Below are 20307 nucleotides of genomic sequence, written 5' to 3'. Positions count from 1 at the left end.
TTAGCCCCGTGCTTGGCACATAATAAGAACTTAATTAACTGTAATTAATGTTCTTATAGATGAGGAAGTTGAGACCCAGAGAGGGGGGTGGGGAGAACTAGTCCAAAGTCAGCTTGGGACAAGACTCTGTGATTCCATTCAGTGACCTGAGCATCTGCTCTGTGGCTAACGCTCCGCCAGGCTGGGCAGAAGGTCACCGGGATGACCTCGACAGTCCCTGTCTTCAACGGCCATACAATATACTATAGGGGCGGGTTTCTCAGGTCAAAGAATTCATGCTTTCCCCTGGATAGACATGACAGCCAAGCCAGTGGCCTAACCATGACAAGGAGAGTGTTAGCGGTTGAACTGTGTCTCCCCACCCCCCGCCCCCGTCAAAGATATGTTGAAATCCTAAACTCCAGTATCTCAGCACATGACCTTATTTGGAAATGCGGTCATGGCCGAAGTACATATTTAAGATGAAGTCATGCTAGAATAGGGTGGGTCCCTAATCCCATACAACTGGTGTCCGTGTGCGGAGAGACAGAGGGAAGGCCATGTGAAGACACCATGCCATGTCAGTGGGAAGGTGCCTTCTGAAAATGAAGAGGCTTTCAGGATAAAAGGGTCAAGTTGGGGTGTCAGGGATAATCCCTTCCTAGGAGCGTCGGGCTTAAGGAGGGGGCCTCAGACTTGTCCTGATTGGACAGTACAATGAGGACAGCCAGCCTGGTAGAGGTGTCCCCAGGTAGGGGTGCTGGGACTCCCGTCCCCGCAGGGAGATGGCCCTTGGGCTGGTGGGTGGGGACCAGGCAGATCAAAAGGGGCTAGGTTACTGACCGTGCCAGCCTGGGGGTGGGGGGACAGTGGGTAGGAAGACAGAAGAAGAAGGCAACTATTAAAATGTGCCGCTGCCCCAGGATTCCCACTGCAACTGGAGAGTTCTGAGTGGGGGTGGGGGTGGGGGCTCTCTTCCCCCTCCCCCCAGAACCTTCAACTGTCAAGCACCACGCTAGCCACCAACATGCTGTACTCCCCAGGTAGGCGCTGATGGGCCTTGTACCCCTCCTGTACCTCCGCAGACTAGGGCCTCCCCGCAGGGAAGGGGCTGAGCCCCCTGGAGGGTGACCCCTCCATCAGACTGGACGCTCCCTTCCTCACACGGTCCACTGATGGCCAGACCCCCAGGAGCCCTTCCTCCTGCCTCCACTGACAGTCGGGGAGTCGGGGAGAGGAGAGGGACCCGTCACCCCGCTCTCACAGCTGCCTGGGAGGGAGGCTTGTGTGAGGGAAGCCCCAGCAGCCATTAGAGAAATAAAACTCAGGGAACGGAGAGAACGTCTCCCCAGCCCAGAAGCGTGGGCCTCTTGGTCCAAAAAAACCCAGACCCTAAGAGAACCACCGGAACGGGACTCTGGAGGCAGGCCTGGGGACCTGATCTCAGGGCCTGAGGGAGACAGCACCGGGGGAGAGGGGCGCTCGGCAGAGTTGACCTGTTCTGTGGGGTGGGGGCTAAGTGGTGGGGGGCAGCCAGTCCCACCAGCAGAAGGGCTCAGCCCTGCCCCTCCCCCAGCCTGGGAGGGCAGCGGGCTTCTGCTATAAAGGGCACCCCAGATCCTGGCTTCTTGGGCCGGCGCCATCTGCCTGGACCCTACAAGTGTAGGCCTCGCCCTAAGAGAAGACCTAACCCGGTCCTCGCTCTTCAGAAGTCCCCTGAGGAGTCTAGACAACGTCTTTGTTTCCCGCCAGCTTTGGAAACTCAGCTGTCCCCAAATCTGCAGGCCTCCGTCTGGTGGGGAGGCTGCACCGTCCTCCGCGACAACTCCCCGCCTGCAGGGGAGACAGGATACACACCTGGGACAGAGAGCTTCCTAGCCACTCATGGCCACCTGTCTGTCCTTCCCACAGCCAGCCTTGTCTGTCTGTCTCAGCCTGCCCACGCCCCTAAGCCCACCTGACAGGGCCCGGGTCTGTCACCCTCTTTGTGTGTGTGTGTGTGTGCGCGCACGCGTGCGTGTGTGTGTGTGTGTGTGTGTGTGTGTGTCCCGGCCAGCCAGCTGAGTAATGCGCTCAGACCCAGCACTCCAGAGGGAAGAGGAAGCTGAGATTTAACTTCACAGCCTTGGTCTGCCCTCTGAGGTTCTCCAGTTTTCCTGGACCCCATCCCCTCCTCTGGTCCTTCCAGACCCCGAGGAGAGACTGGCACAGTCACTCCCGGAGGCAGCCAAGTCAGAGGCCTCCGAAGGCGACCCCGTGGTGGAAGGGCAGAGTGGTTCACCTCACTGCGCGGGTGCCCTTGGGCCCCTCACTTAACCCAGGTCTCTCAACCCAGACACTTGACATTTGCGGCAGGATAACTCTTTGTCATGGGGCTGTCCTGAGCACTGTAGGATGTTTAGCGGCCTTTCCAGCCTCTACCCACCGATACCAGGAGCACCCCCCTGCTCCCCAGTTATGCCAACCAAAAATGTCTCTAGACATTGCCGACATTGCCGAGCGTCCCCTGGAGGGGGGATCTCCCAGGTGGAAGACCTCTAGCCCTAACACCTCCGGGTGGGCCCTGGGGTAGGCCTAGGTCACTTGGGACAGTCATCCCTGCCCTGCCGGTGACCTGGGCCAGGGGTGAGGACCAGGTGATGAAACAAGACCAGTTCTGATTCTCATCTCTCCTCGGGGATGTTCTGCAGCCTGCCTCTCTGGACCCTCTTCACCTGAAGGGGGTTCCAAGGTTTGTCCCCCACAGGCCTCCCTCCAAGTCTTTCCCTTGCTCTTTGAGCAAAGAAATAAGCCACTTATTCCCCTGCTGCCGCAACACACCCCTTTATTCGTTTTCCCCTGGCCTGAGGGAGTGAGAAGGAGCTCCTCTACTATTTCTAAGAGAAAGCCAGAGGGCCTGGGTGGGAAGAGAGAGGGCGGGGGGAAAGGGAGAGGAAGGGGGTTAGAATGCCCAGATTCCCACTGCACACACCCTCTTCCCTGCCCCCAACCCTGACCCTTCCAGGGCCAGGAAGTTCTGGCGCCCCCACCCTCAGGGGCCGGTCAGGAAGAAGGGGGCAGTCACCCCGCCCGCAAGAACCTCCCAATTATCCCACCTGATCTGGGTGGCCTCTCTCCCCGGCCCCTCCTCCCTGCCTCTATGGCCCATGAAGCTGATGGGGAAGAGGGATAGTCTGGTGAGGGTCCTCTCAGAGCTCCCTGCAGGCGAGTGCTCACTTCTGACGCCTCAGTGCCCAGCACAGACTGAGTGTTCCACGAAGGTGGCTGAGATGAGTTACGGTTTGCTCTAAGGAGCTCACACCGAGACAGACAGACAGACACACCGAGATCTCAACATGCTGCTGCATCCTTACAATCCTTGAGTCCTAGGAGGGAGGAGGGCTGCTCTATGATCCCAGTAGGAACTCAAGAAATACCATTTACCCAGCCAGGTCAGTAGGGGAAAGGCCACAATGCAAGGCATTCATTCATTCATTCATTCATCCCCTGAAAGCACTTCTGAGCCCCTGCTGTGGCCAGGTGCTATGTGAGACAGAGGGAACCCAGCGGTGGACAGAGAAGCCCCCACCTCCCCCCTTGAGAGCTCACAGACAAGCCAACTCAGAACCGGCAGGCAGCGATGGGTGTCCCAACAAAGGAAAGTGCTGGAGGTGGGGGCTGCCCCAAACCCTGCCTGGGCACATTAGGGGAGGGCTTCCCCAAGGAGGTGGCATTGAGCAGGGCCTAGAAAGCTGAGCAGGACTTTCTCTAGTGGACAAGGTGTGTGTGTGGGAGCAGGAATGATTCCAGGCAGAGGCACCGAGGCAGGAGCGGTCCAGTGCAGCTGAGAAAAGGCTCCCCGTGCTGGAAGGTGCTGGGCCTCTCAGTGGCAGCCTGGTTTGGGTTTGTCAGGCTGACAAGGGGAGACCACAGGGGCATTCCTAGGCCTAGGGAAGTCCCAAGAAGACACCGCTGTGGGACAGGAGAATGGGTGGGCTTGGTTGGGGTAGTGGGAAGGGTCAAGGGGCATCAGAGAAGTTTCTCCACAAACGGCGCATGATCCCCTTAGTTGATGAAGATGGGAAGATGGTGCTATTCCACAGGACTTCCCACTGCGGGGAGGCACCTCCCTCTGGGGGTACTGTCAGGGTAAGGTCTGCCCTTGCCTGGGGTCTGCAGTCAGACTCCGTCCCATGCCCACCCCTCACCTGTGACCTTGGGCATGCTCCTTGACCTCGGGACCTCTGCTTCCTCTTCCAGTAATTGAGAATATTGCATGGATCTTTCTGGACGCTGGTGTGCCTGGCGCAGAGCAAGCACTCAGTGCTGTTAGCTTTGCTACTGTAACTCTTCTCCTTGTCTGCCAACTCGAGGGAGGATGAATCACCGAGACCCCCTGCTCTCGCCTCAGTGGAGCTCAGCCCTCTGTGGGCTCAACCTGGGTCTCACCTCTAGACAGCCTCGAACCCTCCTGTCCCTCCCTGCAGCTGCCCCTTCCTTTCCCCCACTCTGGTTCCTCCCACACCGCGGCACCAACCAGGCTCTGTTTAACTCAGACCACACCCTTCTACTACTCTCTCTATATAGATTGGCCTATTTGGGGCATTTTATAGAAATAGAATCATGCAGTCTGTGGTTCTTTGTGACTGCCTTCTTTCACTTAGCATCATGTTTCTGAGGCTCATCCATGTTGTAGCGTGGGTCAGTACTTCATTTCTTTCTTTCTTTTTTTTTTTGAGAGAGAGAGAGAGCGAACGCGCACGCGTGCACACACATACACGTGCGCGAGCATGCACCAGTGGGGGTAGGGGCAGAGGGAGAGGGAGAGAGAGAATCTCAAGCAGGCTCCACGCTCAGTGCAGAGCCCTCACGACCCGAGACCATGACCTGAGCCAAAATCAAGAGTCAGACGCTTCACGGACTGAGCCACCCAGGTGCCCCCAACACTTCATTTCTTTTTGAATGATATTCTTGTATGAATGATATTCCATTGTATGTATGTTTCCCGTCTTACTGGTTCTTTTATCAGCTGATGGAACTTGGGGTTTCTTCCCACTTTTTGGCTATTGCGAATAATGCCATGAACATTTGTGTACAAGTTTTCTATAGGGACACACGTTCTCCTTTCTCTTGGGTGTATACCTAGAGGTGGAATTGCTGGATCATATGGTAATGATTCTATGCTTAACTGTTTGAGGGATGGCCAGGCTATTTTTCAAAGTGGCTGCACCCTTTTATATTCCCACCAGCAGTGGATGAAGCTTCCAATTTCTCCACATCCTCTCTGACCCTTGTTATTATCAGTCTTTTTTATTATAGCCATCCTGGGGGGTGCAAAGTGGTGGATCATTGAGGTGGGTTTGCATTTGCCTGGTGACTGATGGTGTTGAGCATTTTTGTGTATCTTCTTCAGAAAAACTATCTATCCAGATCCCTTGTCCATTTTTTTTAACTGGGTTATCTGTCTTTTCATTGTTAAGCAGAGTCCATTTTCATGGATCCAGGAATGGCGGCTCACGTAAGCCAGAACCGCCTCAGAGCCACGGGCGTGGGCCAACACCACAAGGCCCAGAACTACAATAACCAGAACTATGAGGACCTGCAAGCAGCCTGTCTGAGGAGGGGGGAACTGTTCGAGGACTCCTTTTTCCCCGCCGAACCCAGTTCCCTGGGCTTCAAGGATCTGGGCCCCAGCTCCAAAAACGTGCAGAACATCTCCTGGCAGCGGCCTGGTGTAGGTATTGGGAGGGGAGGCGTGGATCCCATGATGAGATCCCATGACGCCCCCGTCACTGTGAAATCTCCCGTCCCCTGACCCTCTATCCTGACCCTGGATCAGGCCTGGGGACAGTTCTGGCCATGCTTACACCAAACCTCTCAGAGAACCCCTGGGAAAATCACTCACTGACCTTGGCTGCCCCATCCTACAACTCTGCTGAGCTCGTCCTGTGACCTTCCCCTTCCGGTGCCATGTTTTCCCCTAGAACGTGGAGGTGGACGTCATTCCCCAGGAATGGGGAGAGGGAGGTTAGGAGGGGGATGTCTGGGCCCCCTAAAGTCCTTATTCCTTCTCTGCAGCAAATCACAAGCAATCCTCACTTCATTGTGAACGGGATCAGTCCAACAGACATCTGCCAAGGCGTCCTTGGTGAGTGGGGAGCAATAAAGCTGGTGTGGAAGGAGGGGGTGAATCGCGGAAGAAGGCTGAGGTAGGGGGAGAGCCAGGGTGTCTTTTGAGGCTGGGGAGCTGGGACCCCCTAGGTTCAGACAGTCTCTCCTCTTTCCTTGCCCCGCCCCTCCTGAGGAGAGGGGAGTGAGGCTGCCAGGTATATTCTCCCTGCTCCACCCCCGCCAGTGTGATTCCAGGCCCACCTGGCTCTCTGGGTCTGGGAGCAAGCTGGGTCGTCTAGCAGTTACCCATCGCCACACAGTCAATTGTCCCCAGGACTCAGTGATTTAAAGCAATGACAAACATCTATCATCTCAGTTTCTGTGGGTCAATAATTCGTAAGGAACAGAGCAGGTTAGGTCTGACTCAGAGTCTCTCATGAGGCTGCCATCAAGATATCAGGCGGAGCCCTGTTCATCTGAAGGTTTCACGGGAGCTGCAGGATCCGCTCCCAAGATGGCATGCTCACGGGCCAGGAGACCTCCGTTCCCTGCCTCGTAGGCTTCCCCGTGGGACGGCCTGAGTGTCCACACAACCTGCTGGCTGGTTCCCCCAGACAGAGTGATCCAAGAGAGAGAACAAAGAGGAAACCGTCATGCCTTTTACCGCCTCAGGAGAACACACACGGTCCCCTCCACCACATTCCAATTGGTCAAAGCAAGCGCGGAATCTGGCCCACCTTTCAAGGGGAAGGAGTTAGGCTCCGCCTCCCGGGGGGGGGGGGGGAGTCAAAGAGCTTGAGGCCCTATTTTTTAAGCACCTGCAGAAAAAAAATAAATAAGCGCCTGCAGGTGCCAGAACTTGCTCGGTCTGACGTATCAAATAAAGGAGCACTAGGTTCCTCGGCCCACTCTCCCACGGGCTCCTGTGCCAGCCCCACGGGATAGCTTCCTCCCTGAGGAAGGGCTCCTCCAAACCCTTCACTGCATCTTCAGGGGTAAGACCAGGACGGCCTTCCTCTGGGGCTGAATTCTGTCGTATCTGTGGCAGAGAAAAGTGCAGGTTGTGGGCAGGGCGGAAGCCAAGGAGACCTCAGGCCCCACGTCTGCCGCTGTGGCTCACTGCGCTGCGAGAGGAGAACCGGCTTCCTCCTGGTTAGGTGTCCTTTTGGCAATGGAGGATTGAAGTGTCCTTAACCCCACCACCACCACCCTTTGCCTCCCTCCAAGGGTACCCCAGGCAGCCACGAGGCCACTGGTAATCACAGATGCTTTCCCGGTGCCCTCGGCCTGAGCCTGGCCATGGAACACTCACTCAGGGTACCACCCTGCCCTTGGCCTCACCCAGCAAGATCTGAGGTACCCAGGAGAGAGATTTCGATGGATGACCTTAGCCTAGGGATACTGCCCCTAGGCCCCATCAATGCCTAGCCCCAGGGACCCAGCTGGAGTACAGACTAAGCCCCTTGGGTCTCCAGTATGATGTGAGTGGCATCAGGGAGAGATGTCTTGACTGATACACTGATGTAATCATAGAGTAGAAGTAGAAGGCAGGGGGCATGGGGGGAGGTGACTGGATTTGTTCAAGGGATGGGAGAAAACTGGCTCTCTCCACAAAGCAGATCTCAGGGTAAGGAGCAAGACAGAGGCCAGGGCGCCTGGGTGGCTCAGATGGTTAAGCGTCTGCCTTCGGCTCAGGTCATGATCCCAGGGTCCTGGGATCGAGTCCCGCATCGGGCTCCCTGCTTCTTGGGAGCCTGCTTCTCCCTCTGCTTCTCTCTCTCTCTCTCCTCCTCTGTCTCTCATGAATAAATAAATAAAATCTTAAAAAAAAAAAAAAAAAAGACAGAGGCCAAATACCTCCTCCCCAAATCCAAAAACCGAAGCATCTGTCTCTAACTTGTGAATCTCTTACCTAATAGAAAAGGTAAAGAGCCTCACCCCCCAGAGCCTGTTCCTTCAGCCCTGTTTCTCCCTACTAGATTCCTTCCTGAACAGTCCTTAATGGGACAGCCAGAGGAGGAGCAGCTCTGTGGGGGAGGGGCCACAGAGCCCGTTCCTGCTCCTTTAGGGCTTGGATTCTGGGACCCACACTCACAAAATGGGAGGGAGAGGCAACCCCCTTCCTGTCTTTCCAGGGGACTGCTGGCTGCTGGCTGCCATTGGCTCCCTTACCACATGCCCCAAACTGTTGTACCGTGTGGTACCCAAGGGGCAGAGCTTCAGGAAGAACTATGCCGGCATTTTCCATTTTCAGGTGAAGGTTGATTTGGAAGCTGGAGTTGTTTTGTGGTGTGTGTGTGTGTGTGTGTGTGTGTGTGTGTGAGAGAGAGAGAGAGAGAGAGAGAGAGAGAGGGGAGGGAGAAAGAATTATATGTGCTTTGAAGTTACCTTTTTTCTTTTCTTTTTGAAAAATGACTTTTATTAGGATGGGCTTTTGTCTAATTATCAGAGAAATAGCTGCTTACTAAAGAAATCATGTAAGCTAATTTTTTAAAGCCCCAAAAGAAAATAATCGTTATTTTGCGGCTTTCCTTCTGTTTCTCTTTCTCTATCCCTCTCTGTCTCTGTCTCTTTCTCTTGGGAGAAATGTGTGTGTGTGTGTGTGTGTGTGTGTGTGTGTGTGTGTATGACATGGGGAGTCAACGGTCAATCAGGGTCACATAATTTTTATAATCTGCTCATTAAGTTTAGTGACATGTGGACAAATTCCTCACATCACAAAACTATTTCTGAGAATCACAAGAGTTTTTTAAAACCTCAGAAATCCTAAAGCCCAACCAAGGTCAAAGTGTGGGTGGTGTCCCTCTGGAGGCCCTGGCAGAAACTAGAGTTGAGGCTGGGGGCGAGTTTCAGGCTTTTCACTGCCTTTCACTCACGCCTTGGCCATTCTGGGGAGTGGGCGCTCTGCAGCGGGCATGTCGCTGATCCTAGCCACCAGGAGGTGCTCGCGTAATGCATCTCTTACACAAGGAGTGTGTGTGAAGTGCGGGGGGGGGGGGGGGGGGGGGGGAGGGGTGTGCTCATGGGAGGGGGCGTGGCGCATGTGTGCATGCGTGTGCTTGGAGGAAGGCCTGGGCCACACAGATGCCCTAAGCCCCACTGAGGTCCACCTTGCCGCCCACAGATTTGGCAGTTTGGGCAGTGGGTGGACGTGGTGGTGGACGACCGGCTGCCCACCAAGAATGGCAAGCTGGTGTTCGTGCATTCCGCTGAGCGCACTGAGTTCTGGAGTGCCCTGCTGGAGAAGGCATATGCCAAGTGAGTGCCCCAAGGTGGGCTTGCCTCCAAGCCTGCCCTGACAGGTAGGGATGCAGCTGGAATCAGGGGAAAAGGCAGAGGGAGGTCAGGGTATCCCTTCCTTCCCTCCCCACGCCCTCCCATGTCCAAGCTGACCTGTCTATCCCAGAGCGCAAAAGTGCCCTCTCTGTGCCCACAGGCTGAACGGGTCCTATGAAGCACTGTCGGGGGGCAACACCGTAGAGGGCTTTGAGGACTTCACGGGGGGCGTGACCTATAGCCTCCAACTCCAGAAGCCCCCTCGGAACCTGCTGAGGATGCTTAGGAAGGCCATCGAGCGATCCTCCCTCATGGGCTGCTCCATCGAAGTAAGCCATACTTGGTCCTGCCTCAGGGCCTTTGTACCTGCTGTGGCTTTCACCTAGAAGGTTCTTTCCCCAGAGAGCTGCATGACCAGCTCCTTCTCATTCACATCTCAGTTCAAATGCCCCTTCCTCAGGCTTCTCTCCTCTACCTCCCAATCTAAATCAGTTGCTCCTAACCTCATTTGCTCTCCTTTGGTTTTTTTTTTTTTCCCCTCAGCATTTATGGTGCTCTGTCAGGGTCTTACTTAGGAGTATTGTTATTCACAGCCTGTCTTCTCCCAGCTGTTTCAGTCAGTGAGGGCAGTGACTTGTCTCATTCACTGCCGGATCCCAGGACTTAGGGTGCCACTTGGCATGCAGTAGACGCCCAGCAAATAAATATTTATTCAAATAAATAAATGAACCTGGAGCGCAACCATATGACCCTGCAGTTGCATTCTTGGGCTTTTATCCCAGAGAAATGAAGACTTACATGCCCGCACACAAATGTTCACAGGGGCTTTATTCATCGTAGCCAAAAACTGGGAATAGTCTAGATGTCTTCAGTGAGTGAATCATTAAACTGTGGTGCACATATGCCAGGGGACATGACTCAGCAATAAAAGGAAATGAACTATTGATACATGCAACTACTTGGATGAATCCCAAGGGAATTAAGCTAAATGAAAAAACCGAAGAGAGTTCATACTGTATGATTCCATTTCCCTGACAGTCTTGAAATGATACAATTATTTTAAGATTTTATTTTATTTTGGGCGCCTGGGTGGCTCAGTTGGTTAAGCGACTGCCTTCGGCTCAGGTCATGGTCCTGGAGTCCCGGGATTGAGTCCCGCATCGGGCTCCCTGCTCAGCGGGGAGTCTGCTTCTCCCTCTGACCCTCTTCCCTCTCGTGCTCTCTATCTCTCATTCTCTCTCTCTCAAATAAATAAATAAAATCTTTAAAAAAAAAAGATTTTATTTTTAAGTAATCTCTGCACCCAACTTGGGGTTCAAACTCACAACCCTGAGATCAAGAGTGGCACCCTCCACCATCTGAGCCAGCCAGGTGCCCCGAAATGACAAACTTTTTAAAAAATGGAGAACAGGGGTGCCTGGGTGACTCCATCGGTTGAGTGTCTGACTCTTAACTTCAGCTCAGGTCAAGATCTCAGATCCTGGGATCTGTTGGCCTAGGCTCCGCGCTCGGCAGGAGTGGGGGGGTCTACTTGAAGATTCTCTCCCTCTGCCCCTCTCCCCCACCCCCAGTTACGCACGCACTCTCTAGCTCTGATGTGAATAGATAAAATCTTTTAAAAAAATAAAATAAAAATAAAATGAAAGTGGAGAACTGATAAGCAGTTGTGAGAGGTCAGGGAAGATGATAGCAAGTGGAGGCGGGCATGGTTATAAGAGGGTAGCACAGGGGATGCCTGCGGTGCTAGGACGGTTCTGTGGTGGTGGTGCAGAGAGTAGACACGTGGTACAATTGCACTAAACATACACAAAGGACTACTGGCAAAAGTGGGGACATTTGTAGAAGCCTGACAGATTGCATCAACATCATGACAGTCTTGCTACTGCTATTGTACTACAGTTTTGTGAGATGTTACCACTGGGGGAAACGATACGGGATGCATTGGATCTTTCTGGATTTTTTTCTTGTTTTCCGTAGGCTCCATGCCCAATGCAGGGCTTGAACTCATGACTCCAAGACCAAGAGTTGCCCGCTCTACTGGCTGAGCCAGCCAGGCGCCCCTCCCTGGATTGTTTCTTTTTTTTATTTTTTTAAGATTTTTTTTTTTATTTATTTGTTTGAGAGAGAGAGAATGAGAGATAGAGAGCACAAGAGGGAAGAGGATCAGAGGGAGAAGCAGACTCCCCACCGAGCAGGGAGCCCGATGCGGGACTCGATCCCGGGACTCTGGGATCATGACCTGAGCCGAAGGCAGACGCTTAACGACTGAGCCACCCAGGTGCCCCTGGATTATTTCTTACAACTGCATGGGAATCTACAATTATTTGCAAATACCAGGTTTAATTTAAAAAACAAACAAACAAACAAACAAAACTGAACCCCAGGGCGCCTGGGTGGCTCAGTTGGTTAAGCATCTCCCTTCGGCTCAGGTCATGATCCCGGAGTCCTGGGATCAAGTCCTGCATCGTGCTACCTGTTCAGCGGGGAGTCTGCTTCTCCCTCTCCCTCTGCCCCTCCCCCCTGCTCGGGCGCTCTCTCCCTCTCTCTCTCTCTCTCTCAAATAAATAACATCTTAAAAAGTGAACCCTGAGAGTGCTCACATCTCTTCGGGGGACCCCAGTGCCTCTGACCGGATCCTGAATTCTTCTCCTTCTCTGTTCTATAGGTCACCAGCGATAGCGAGTTGGAGACCTTGACCCAGAAGATGCTGGTGAGAGGGCATGCTTACTCCGTGACCGACCTCCAGGACGTGAGTCTGCCAACCGCATACTACCCTGAGCCAAGGAGCCCCAGGGAATCCCTCCTGCCTGAGGCCCCTGACCTTTGGCCACACCCCTCCCACCAGGTCTGGTACCAAGGCAGGACAGAAACCCTGATTCGGGTCCGGAATCCCTGGGGCCGGATCGAGTGGAATGGAGCCTGGAGTGACAAGTAAGCGCCCCTAACCAGCACTGTCCGGTGAGGGGCAGAGCGCCCAGCAGGCCCACGAGCGAGGCAGTGCCACCCACCAGATTCTCCATCTAACTCAGGACCCCCACAGGCAGGGGTGAGGGAATCCCTTGGGGAGGACCAAAATGCCTCCTGAGCCCCGCCCCTCTCCCTCCACCACCTGTCTCTGCTCCAGCGCCAGGGAGTGGGAAAAGGTGGCACCGGACGTCCAGAGGCAGCTCCTGCTCAGGAAGGAGGATGGGGAGTTCTGGTCAGTGCAGCTCAGGGCGGGGACGGTGGGGTGGGGGGCATCCTTCTGCCCCCATGCCCCGTCCCTTCCTTTCCTCTGCCACCCTCGCACCTGTGCCTTTGATGGAGAGGCTCCTGGGGGAGCAGTGGGGGGGAGTTATGGGTGTGGGATGCCGCAGGCTCCAGCCGTCACCCCGCCCCCCGCACTGCAGGATGTCCTATGAGGACTTCCTGGACAACTTCACGCTGCTGGAGATCTGCAACCTGACGCCCGATGCCCTCACTGGGGACCACAAGAGCTACTGGCACACCACCTTCTATGAGGGCAGCTGGCGGCGCGGCAGCACTGCGGGGGGCTGCAGGAACCACCCTGGTGGGTGACGGGACCCAGGGCCCACCGTGCAGGACGTTGGGGGGGCCCCACAGATCCTGCCAGGCTGGTCAAGGAGGCAGGCCCAGGGCTGGGAAGGGCAGAGCCCTGCTGACCTGCTTCCTCCACAGACACGTTCTGGAGCAACCCCCAGTTTAGGATCTCTCTCCCCGAAGAGGACGACGATGACCCAGAGGACGACCAAGCCGTCTGCACCTGCTTGGTGGCCCTGATGCAGAAGAACTGGCGACGGGCGCGGCCCCAAGGAGCCCAGCTGCAGACCATTGGCTTTGTCATCTACATGGTGGGTACTCTAGCAGGTCCCCCAGCCAGTCTCTTGCTCCCTCGCCTGGCCTCACCCCTGCAACACCCTTCCAAAGGCCTTACGAATAGGAACGCCTTCCAGGAAGAGGAAGGAGATGGAGCACCAGGGAGGTGGGGTTACTTGCCCAAGTTCACACACCCAGGGCTCAGAAACAGAGCCTGTGTCCTGATTCCCAAACGCTCTGAGACTTCTCCAAACCATCCCAGAGTCTCCCCGCCCAGATACCCCCACACAGAGCACTGACTCCAGCAGCCAAGAGAAATCCCTGGCAATGTTTCAAAATCATGCTTTGTAAAATCCTATGAATGACCATTTGTTCAAATAGTTATGGAACCCCTGCTGTGTGCCAGGCCCCAGTCCAGTCTCCACTGGGTCAGTAGTGAACAAACAGACACAAATCTTGCCCTCCTTCTAGACTGTGAGCCCACCAGATTAACAGACACCAGACATGCCTCAAGATATTTCCAAGGTTAGACGTGGTCTTTCAGGAAAGGTTATATTCTCTAGTTCCCACCCCGAGCTCTGCAGGGCATCAACGTGTTAAAGGCTCTGGTTATCTCTATAGGAGAACAACCTATTTTTTTTTAAAAGATTTTATTTATTTATTTGAGAGAGAGAATGAGAGATAGAAAGCACGAGAGGGAAAAGGGTCAGAGGGAGAAGCAGACTCCCTGCTGAGCAGGAAGCCCGATGCGGGACTCGATCCCGGGACTCCAGGATCATGACCTGAGCCGAAGGCAGTCGCTTAACCAACTGAGCCACCCAGGCGCCCCAACAACCTATTTATCTTGGTCTAACCCACCTTTTTACAGAACTAATGGGTCTAACCCACTTGGTCTAACCCACCTTTTTTTTTTTTTTAAGAATTTATTTATTTATTTGACAGAGAGAGACACAGTGAGAGAGGGAACACAAGCAGGGGGGTGGGAGAGGGAGAAGCAGGCTTCCCGCGGAGCACGGAGCCCGATGTGGGGCTCCATCCCAGGACCCTGGGACCATGACCTGAGCCGAAGGCAGATGCTTAACAACTGAGCCACCCAGGCGCCCCTCTAACCCACCTTTTTAAAGAACTATTTTACAGAACTATGTTTAACGCTCAATTTCAGTAATCACCTATTAACTTCCTGCAGGATAAGAATGTTCCATGGAAAGTGCTCACGTTCAGGAAAATGCTCTCCTAGATTTTCATCCCAGTTGATTTTTAGCAGTGTGAAGTTGGGCACGTTACCTCACCTCTTGGGATTCAGTTTCTTGTCCTTAACCTGCAGTGGTAGAAATCTCCCCCCACCGGCAAAACTTTGTATAAACTGTACTTTGCTCTCCCAAACTTAGGGACTATCAATATTAACGCTAGGACTTTTAGCTATTTGAGTCCATGCCCCACCCTGCTGCCAGTGTCCCAGTGCCCCCAACACCCCCCAACACACACACACACACACACACACACACACACACACACACACACAGGACCTGGCTTCTACAGGCCTGAGCCCCTTCACCATCCTGGGGCTCTGACCTCGCTCTCTCTTCTCTTCCTAGGTCCCAAAAGAGGTACAGAAGATGTGGGGCTTGATTCTGGGCAGGCACTACCCCACCTCTGGCTGCATGTGGATGGGCAAAGGGTGGAATTCAGCCAACGGCTCTCAGGGCCCCTGGGTTAGGATTCCAGCGCCCTAGGGCCCCAGGTGGGAGTTGGGGCAGGAGATCATACCGAGGTTACCTGCCAGTTGGATGGTGTCCAGGACGGGTCAGTTTGTGGTGACGCCTCCCGCAAGCCTTGCCCAGCCAGGCTTCACTTTCGGGGTCCCTCTTTCCTTACCCTCCCATGCCAGCCCTGTACCCACCTCCAAAGCACATATAGTTTCAGAACATCCAGGATATTCGCTTGAAGAAGGACTTCTTCATAAAGTATCAGGACCATGGCTTCTCAGAGATCTTTACTAACTCACGTGAGGTGAGCAGCCATCTCCGGCTGCCTCCGGGGGAATATGTCATCATTCCCTCCACCTTTGAGCCACACAGGGATGCTGACTTCCTGCTTCGGGTCTTCACAGAGAAGCACAGCGAGTCCTGGTGAGGAGCCCTACCTCGCTGCTCCAAGGCCACCTGCCCAAGAGCTGTAGGATGTCATGCTTAGGGAGCAGTCATCTGGGCCTCCCCAAATCTACCCTTATTTTAAGTCAGGGAAACTGAGGCACAAGGAGGAGGAGTCCCTGTTGGGAGCAGACCAGAATCAGAACCCAGATCCCATGCAGCCTGTTCCACGTTGCTTCAGATACATGACATGATCTCCTCACAACCACCCCATTAAAATCCCTGTCTCCCTGATCCTGGATACCTCCCAAGACTTCCTCCACTTTTGCTCAGGGAACTGGATGAAGCCAACTACGCTGAGCAACTCCAGGAGGTGAGGGGATGCTGTGGGGTGGAGGGATCAGAGGAAGCATCTGGGGAGTGTGAAGGAACTTTCTGGACTGGGTCCCCTTCCCACTCCTTTCCCTGCAGGAGAAATTCTCTGAGAAGGACATAGATCAGGACTTCATACATTTGTTTGAGATAGTGGCGGGAGGAGAGGTGAGAGACTGAGGCCTGGGTGCCCGAAGGAGGTGGCCAGGGTGAAGGTGTCGGAGAAGAAGTTGACGGTCCCCCTTTCTAGGGCAAGGAGATCGGCATGTATGAGCTACAGAAGCTGCTCAACAAGGTGGTCACCAAACGTGAGTCTTTCAACCCGCCCCCCGCCCCCACCGCTCACAACCTTTCCCCTGCAGCTTGTGCCTTACCTCCACCACTCCCGGCATCCCCCACAATGTTCCACTCACTCCTTCTGTCTTCCCGCCCCTTCCCTCCCTCACAGTCAGAAACTTCAGGACCACGGGCTTCGGCCTAGATGTGTGCCGCTGTATGGTCAACCTCATGGATGTATCTTCTTGTCCAGCGCTCTCCCACGCCTGACCCCCACCCCCAAGCCTAGCCCCCAGAGGTGGTCACCTCTCTGGCCAGCCATGCCCTCCTTCCTGCTGGGGATTAGACTCTGAGGTAGCAAAAGGTGCCATTCTGGCTGTTACCATAGTGACCACACAGGAACCCCTGGTCTCACACGGCCCCCCACTCAGTGAGCCCCCCTGCTTCCCTGACCCCAAGATACCCTCTTCACTCTTCTCTGGCATCCTTGACCACCCCCCAGAAAGATGGCTCTGGCAAGCTGGGGCTTCCCGAGTTCCAGATCCTGTGGAAAAAAATCAAGAAATGGATGGTAAAAAAAAAAAATTGAAAGGGCAGTTTATGGCGGGCAGAGAGGGCGGTCCTCAGGAGTGATGGGGATTAGTAAGGATGATGCTAGAATGGGGGCCCCCGACTAGACACACACACACAGGACAGGATCTGTGGAAGTGTTTGTATATTGGCTAGCCAAAATATTTATTTGTTTGTTTGTTTGTTTGTTTGTTTGTTTGTTTGTTTTTTACAGATTTTATTTATTTATTTGACCGAGAGAGACACAGCGAGAGAGGGAACACAAGCAGGGGGAGTGGGAGAGGGAGAAGCAGGCTTCCCGCGGAGCAGGGAGCCCTGATGCGGGGCTCGATCCCAGGACCCTGGGATCATGACCTGAGCCGAAGGCAGACACTTAACGACTGAGCCACCCAGGAGCCCCTAGCCAAAATATTTAACAACCAGTACAATCCAGGCATCAGCCAGCTTAAAGGGTACATGCGGAAGGCCCAGTTGGGAGTGGGTCTTTCAGACCACTGACTCAGTTTCCAACCCCCTTCCCTTGCCAGACGTCCCCTACAGTCACTAGATGACAGGAATATTGGTCACTCAGGGAGTGGGCCACGGTAGGCAGCCCTGGGTCTTGGGTAGCCCTTGTAGGTTAACTGTATGAAAGCCTTTCATTATTTCAACCACCACCCTATGCACACGGCCCTACATCATCTGTCTGTCCCTTCAGGACATCTTCCGAGAGTGTGACGAGGACCACTCAGGCAGCTTGAACTCCTATGAGATGCGCTTGGCAATCGAGAAAGCAGGTTAGCAGGGGGTCAAGAGAGGGTTTGGGGGCAGGGAGGGAGGACGCAGTGGCCAGAGGGCTGGACCCCCCTCCTCACTCCTCTCTCTCCCAGGCATCAAGTTGAATAACAAGGTGACACAGGTGCTGGTGGCCAGGTATGCAAACGATGACATGATCGTGGATTTTGACAGCTTCATCAGCTGCTTCCTGAGGCTGAAGGCCATGTTCAGTGAGTCAGTCATCTGCCCACTCCCCATCCTGGGCTAAGGACCAGGGGCCGCCTCCCACACACCCACATGAGGAGCACTCTGCTCCCAAACCATGTCGCCTTAAGAGCACAGATGATCTGGGTTCAAATTCCAGCTCCACCAGTTGTTGGCTCTGTGCCTTGAGCAAGTCATTTATCTCTCTGTGGCTCTGTCCTCTGTTCTCATCTATAAAATGTGGACAACAGGGGCGCCTGGGTGGCTCAGTTGTTAAGCATCTGCCTTCGGCTCAGGTCATGATCCCAGGGTCTTGGGATCCAGTCCCGCATCGGGCTCCCTGCTCAGTGGGAAGCCTGCTTCTCCCTCTCCCACTCCCCCTGCTTGTGTTCCCTCTCTCGCTGTGTCTCTCTCTGTCAAATAAATAAATAAAATCTTTTAAAAAATAAAAATAAAAAAATAAAATGTGGGCAACAACAAGATTGGCCTCCTAGGATGGAGGTCCCAGAATACAGGAGTTCGCATATGGCGACACTTAGCATACGGCTCATAGCAAGACCATGAGGTGTTATCCTTAAGTCCTTCCAGGGCTGAGGGCTAGCTGGGAAGCAGCAAGGGACAGCTTCTTACGCCCTTTCTGACATCCTGCCTCTTTGGGAGTAGGTCTTGCAGACCACAGACTCAGCTCCCAAACCCCTCCCCTTGCCTCCTCTCTGAAACAGCATACTTTCTGTCCATGGACCCCAAGAATACTGGCTATATTCACCTGAATCTGAACCAGGTACATGGAAGGGATTTTCTGGCACTCCCACTCACGGCACCCCCAGCCATCCTACCCACGCCCCAATCCTTGGATCTGCTTCTTTTCTCCCCACAGTGGCTGCAGACAACCATGTGGGGATAGAGGAGCTCCAGGAGCCTGGCCCCCATCACCACCACCACCAGTGTGGGGCTTCTGGACCCAGAGCAGGGGCTTCCTTGCTGCACTCGGCTCTGCAGTCTCTGCTGATGGAATGGGCTCCAGCTAGTGGCACCCGGGCCCTGGAGGCTGAGCTTACTCCAGCGCCAGGCCCTCTCTCGTCACCCTCCCATTGCCCACCCTCCTAGCCCAACGTGTTTCTCTTTTTCCCCAGCCTGCTTCTGGTGGCTGGATTCCCCCGTCTCTCTCTCTCTCTCTCTCTCTCTCTGAGTATATTTTTACCGAGATTAAGTGTCACTTCCCCAGTGGCTGTGGAGGCTCTCCACCACTTTCCTGCTCACACCCATCCGCTCACTACCCTCCTGGCACAGCCCCTCTCTTCTCTGCCTCACTTGGGGGCGTTCTAATAAATAGCCCATGCCGCTGGCTTCCATGTCCCTTGTTTCTATGTCAAGAAAATTCCGGCAGGGGTGGAAATCACTTCCCCAGCCCCAAAGAGGGGCCCCGGTAGCTCTCAGGGTGTCACCCTACTTCCAGGGAAGAATGTGTGACTGTCACAAAAACTAGAGGGCGCTGTTGACATTTATGTGCGGTACCAGGGATGCCAAAGGCACAGCAGTCCCTCCCCGCAGACTGTACTGAGCATGGTACCAAGGAGCAGCATGGGAGGAGACAGCACTGGGCAAAGTTAGGGGCCCACAGGGCCCTTGCTTCCTCTCTCCTCCCCTGAGGTCTCCAAAGGTGGCAACGCAGGCGTTTCAAAGGTCAAAAATCCAACACCCCCACCAGCTAGCAGATCATAGAAATGAACCGACCCTCCTTGGTGTGAGGCCAGGAGGGCTGAGGACTGTGGGAACAGGTGAGTTCCTGCCTGCCTGGAAGGTGTTCTGGTTCAAATCATTTTTATTGTTAGAGACTTGTTGCCTGCCAAACTACTGCCCTCACAGAAAGCATCAAGGGACCCTTGGTCCCCCAGTTCTGGACCTTGGAGTCTCTACCCCCAGATCCCCCCTCCCCCAGCTTCTTGCAGCAGCGAGAAGCCCAGACCACCTACAGCAGCCCCTCAACTGCACATCGCCTGTCCTTCCAGATCTTTCCACGGCTTCCCCTCTGGTCTCTCTGGCCTGTACACCAGGTCCTGTGCGTGCAAGCTTTTTAGCCTCTTGGCCAGAGACAGCTTACAAATCCTCTTAGCTTAGGGACCTGTTGACCTTAAATACATCTAGATCCTTCCTGCATGTGTGTGCACTTTTGTCTTGGGGAGGGGAAGGGAAGGGAGGGGAAGGGCGTGGCTGACTTCGAGTTCCTCCTGCAGCCTTGCTCCTAGGCTTCCTTCCATTTGCAGGACACCCACCCACCCCTCTTATGCTTAGCTGGGGGCTGGGATTCCAATCCCCCCTCCCAGTCTGGTGACTGATTCTCTGCACCATCCCTGCCCCCTGCCTCCTTTGTGTCCTCAAAGATGACACTGGGTCAGCCACTCTTCCCCTCAACTGCCGCTCCCACTGCCTCCCAGAAATCATCTCCACCGGCCACCTCCCTCTTCCTTCCTCTGTCCTCTACAAATTCTGTCTGAGAGGTCACACTCTCTTGAGGAGCCTCTTAAAGATTGGTTCCTCCGTCCCACCTTCTGCCACCTTTTCCCCACAGAGCTGCTCTCTAAGGAGCAAAGAAATGTTCCAGGGGGGCAGGGCAGGGATCATCTGGGGAGGCCCGGAAACTAGCAGGTCCTTTGAACTTTTGAGAGGTCCTGGGCAGTCCCACTGGGTTCTGGGAAGCCCAGCAAGATGCTGACCCCACATCTTGTTCCTTGCCCTAGCGCAAGATGCTGCCAACTTCTGTCTGGGTCGTTTGGGGCAAGTTATTTTACTTCTCTGACAGTCTCCTTTTTCTCACCTGTGGACTGGTGATGCTAAACAATGAAAATTTTACCGAGTAATTTAAAAAATCAAATCGGCG

General features: G+C 54.4%; 1 protein-coding gene across 3 annotated transcripts; it reads left to right on the top strand.

Annotated features, from left to right (window-relative positions):
- Nucleotides 1-974: 974 nt before the first annotated feature.
- Nucleotides 975-18770, top strand: CAPN11 (calpain 11). Of its 3 annotated transcripts, none has more exons than XM_027602634.2 (22): nucleotides 975-1022; nucleotides 5439-5692; nucleotides 6037-6106; nucleotides 8205-8323; nucleotides 9194-9327; nucleotides 9506-9674; nucleotides 12011-12094; nucleotides 12191-12276; nucleotides 12470-12544; nucleotides 12735-12895; nucleotides 13024-13196; nucleotides 14757-14768; nucleotides 15079-15290; nucleotides 15585-15624; nucleotides 15723-15791; nucleotides 15874-15931; nucleotides 16072-16136; nucleotides 16402-16470; nucleotides 17167-17245; nucleotides 17339-17455; nucleotides 18152-18210; nucleotides 18307-18770. In XM_027602634.2, exons 1-22 carry the CDS (start codon nucleotides 1007-1009, stop codon nucleotides 18331-18333), a joined length of 2148 nt encoding a protein of 715 aa, XP_027458435.2. In that variant the 5' UTR covers nucleotides 975-1006; the 3' UTR covers nucleotides 18334-18770. The 3 variants fall into 3 exon arrangements, with proteins under 3 accessions (XP_027458435.2, XP_027458437.2, XP_027458436.2); XM_027602635.2 differs by having other exon boundaries at nucleotides 980-1022; nucleotides 5442-5692; XM_027602636.2 differs by lacking the exon at nucleotides 15723-15791.
- The last annotated feature ends 1537 nt before the right edge of the window (nucleotides 18771-20307 follow it).

This window comes from Zalophus californianus, chromosome 7, assembly GCF_009762305.2.
Source record: "Zalophus californianus isolate mZalCal1 chromosome 7, mZalCal1.pri.v2, whole genome shotgun sequence".
Classification (NCBI taxonomy): Eukaryota; Metazoa; Chordata; class Mammalia; order Carnivora; family Otariidae; genus Zalophus; species Zalophus californianus.
This window is presented reverse-complemented; position numbering and strand designations above follow the sequence as displayed.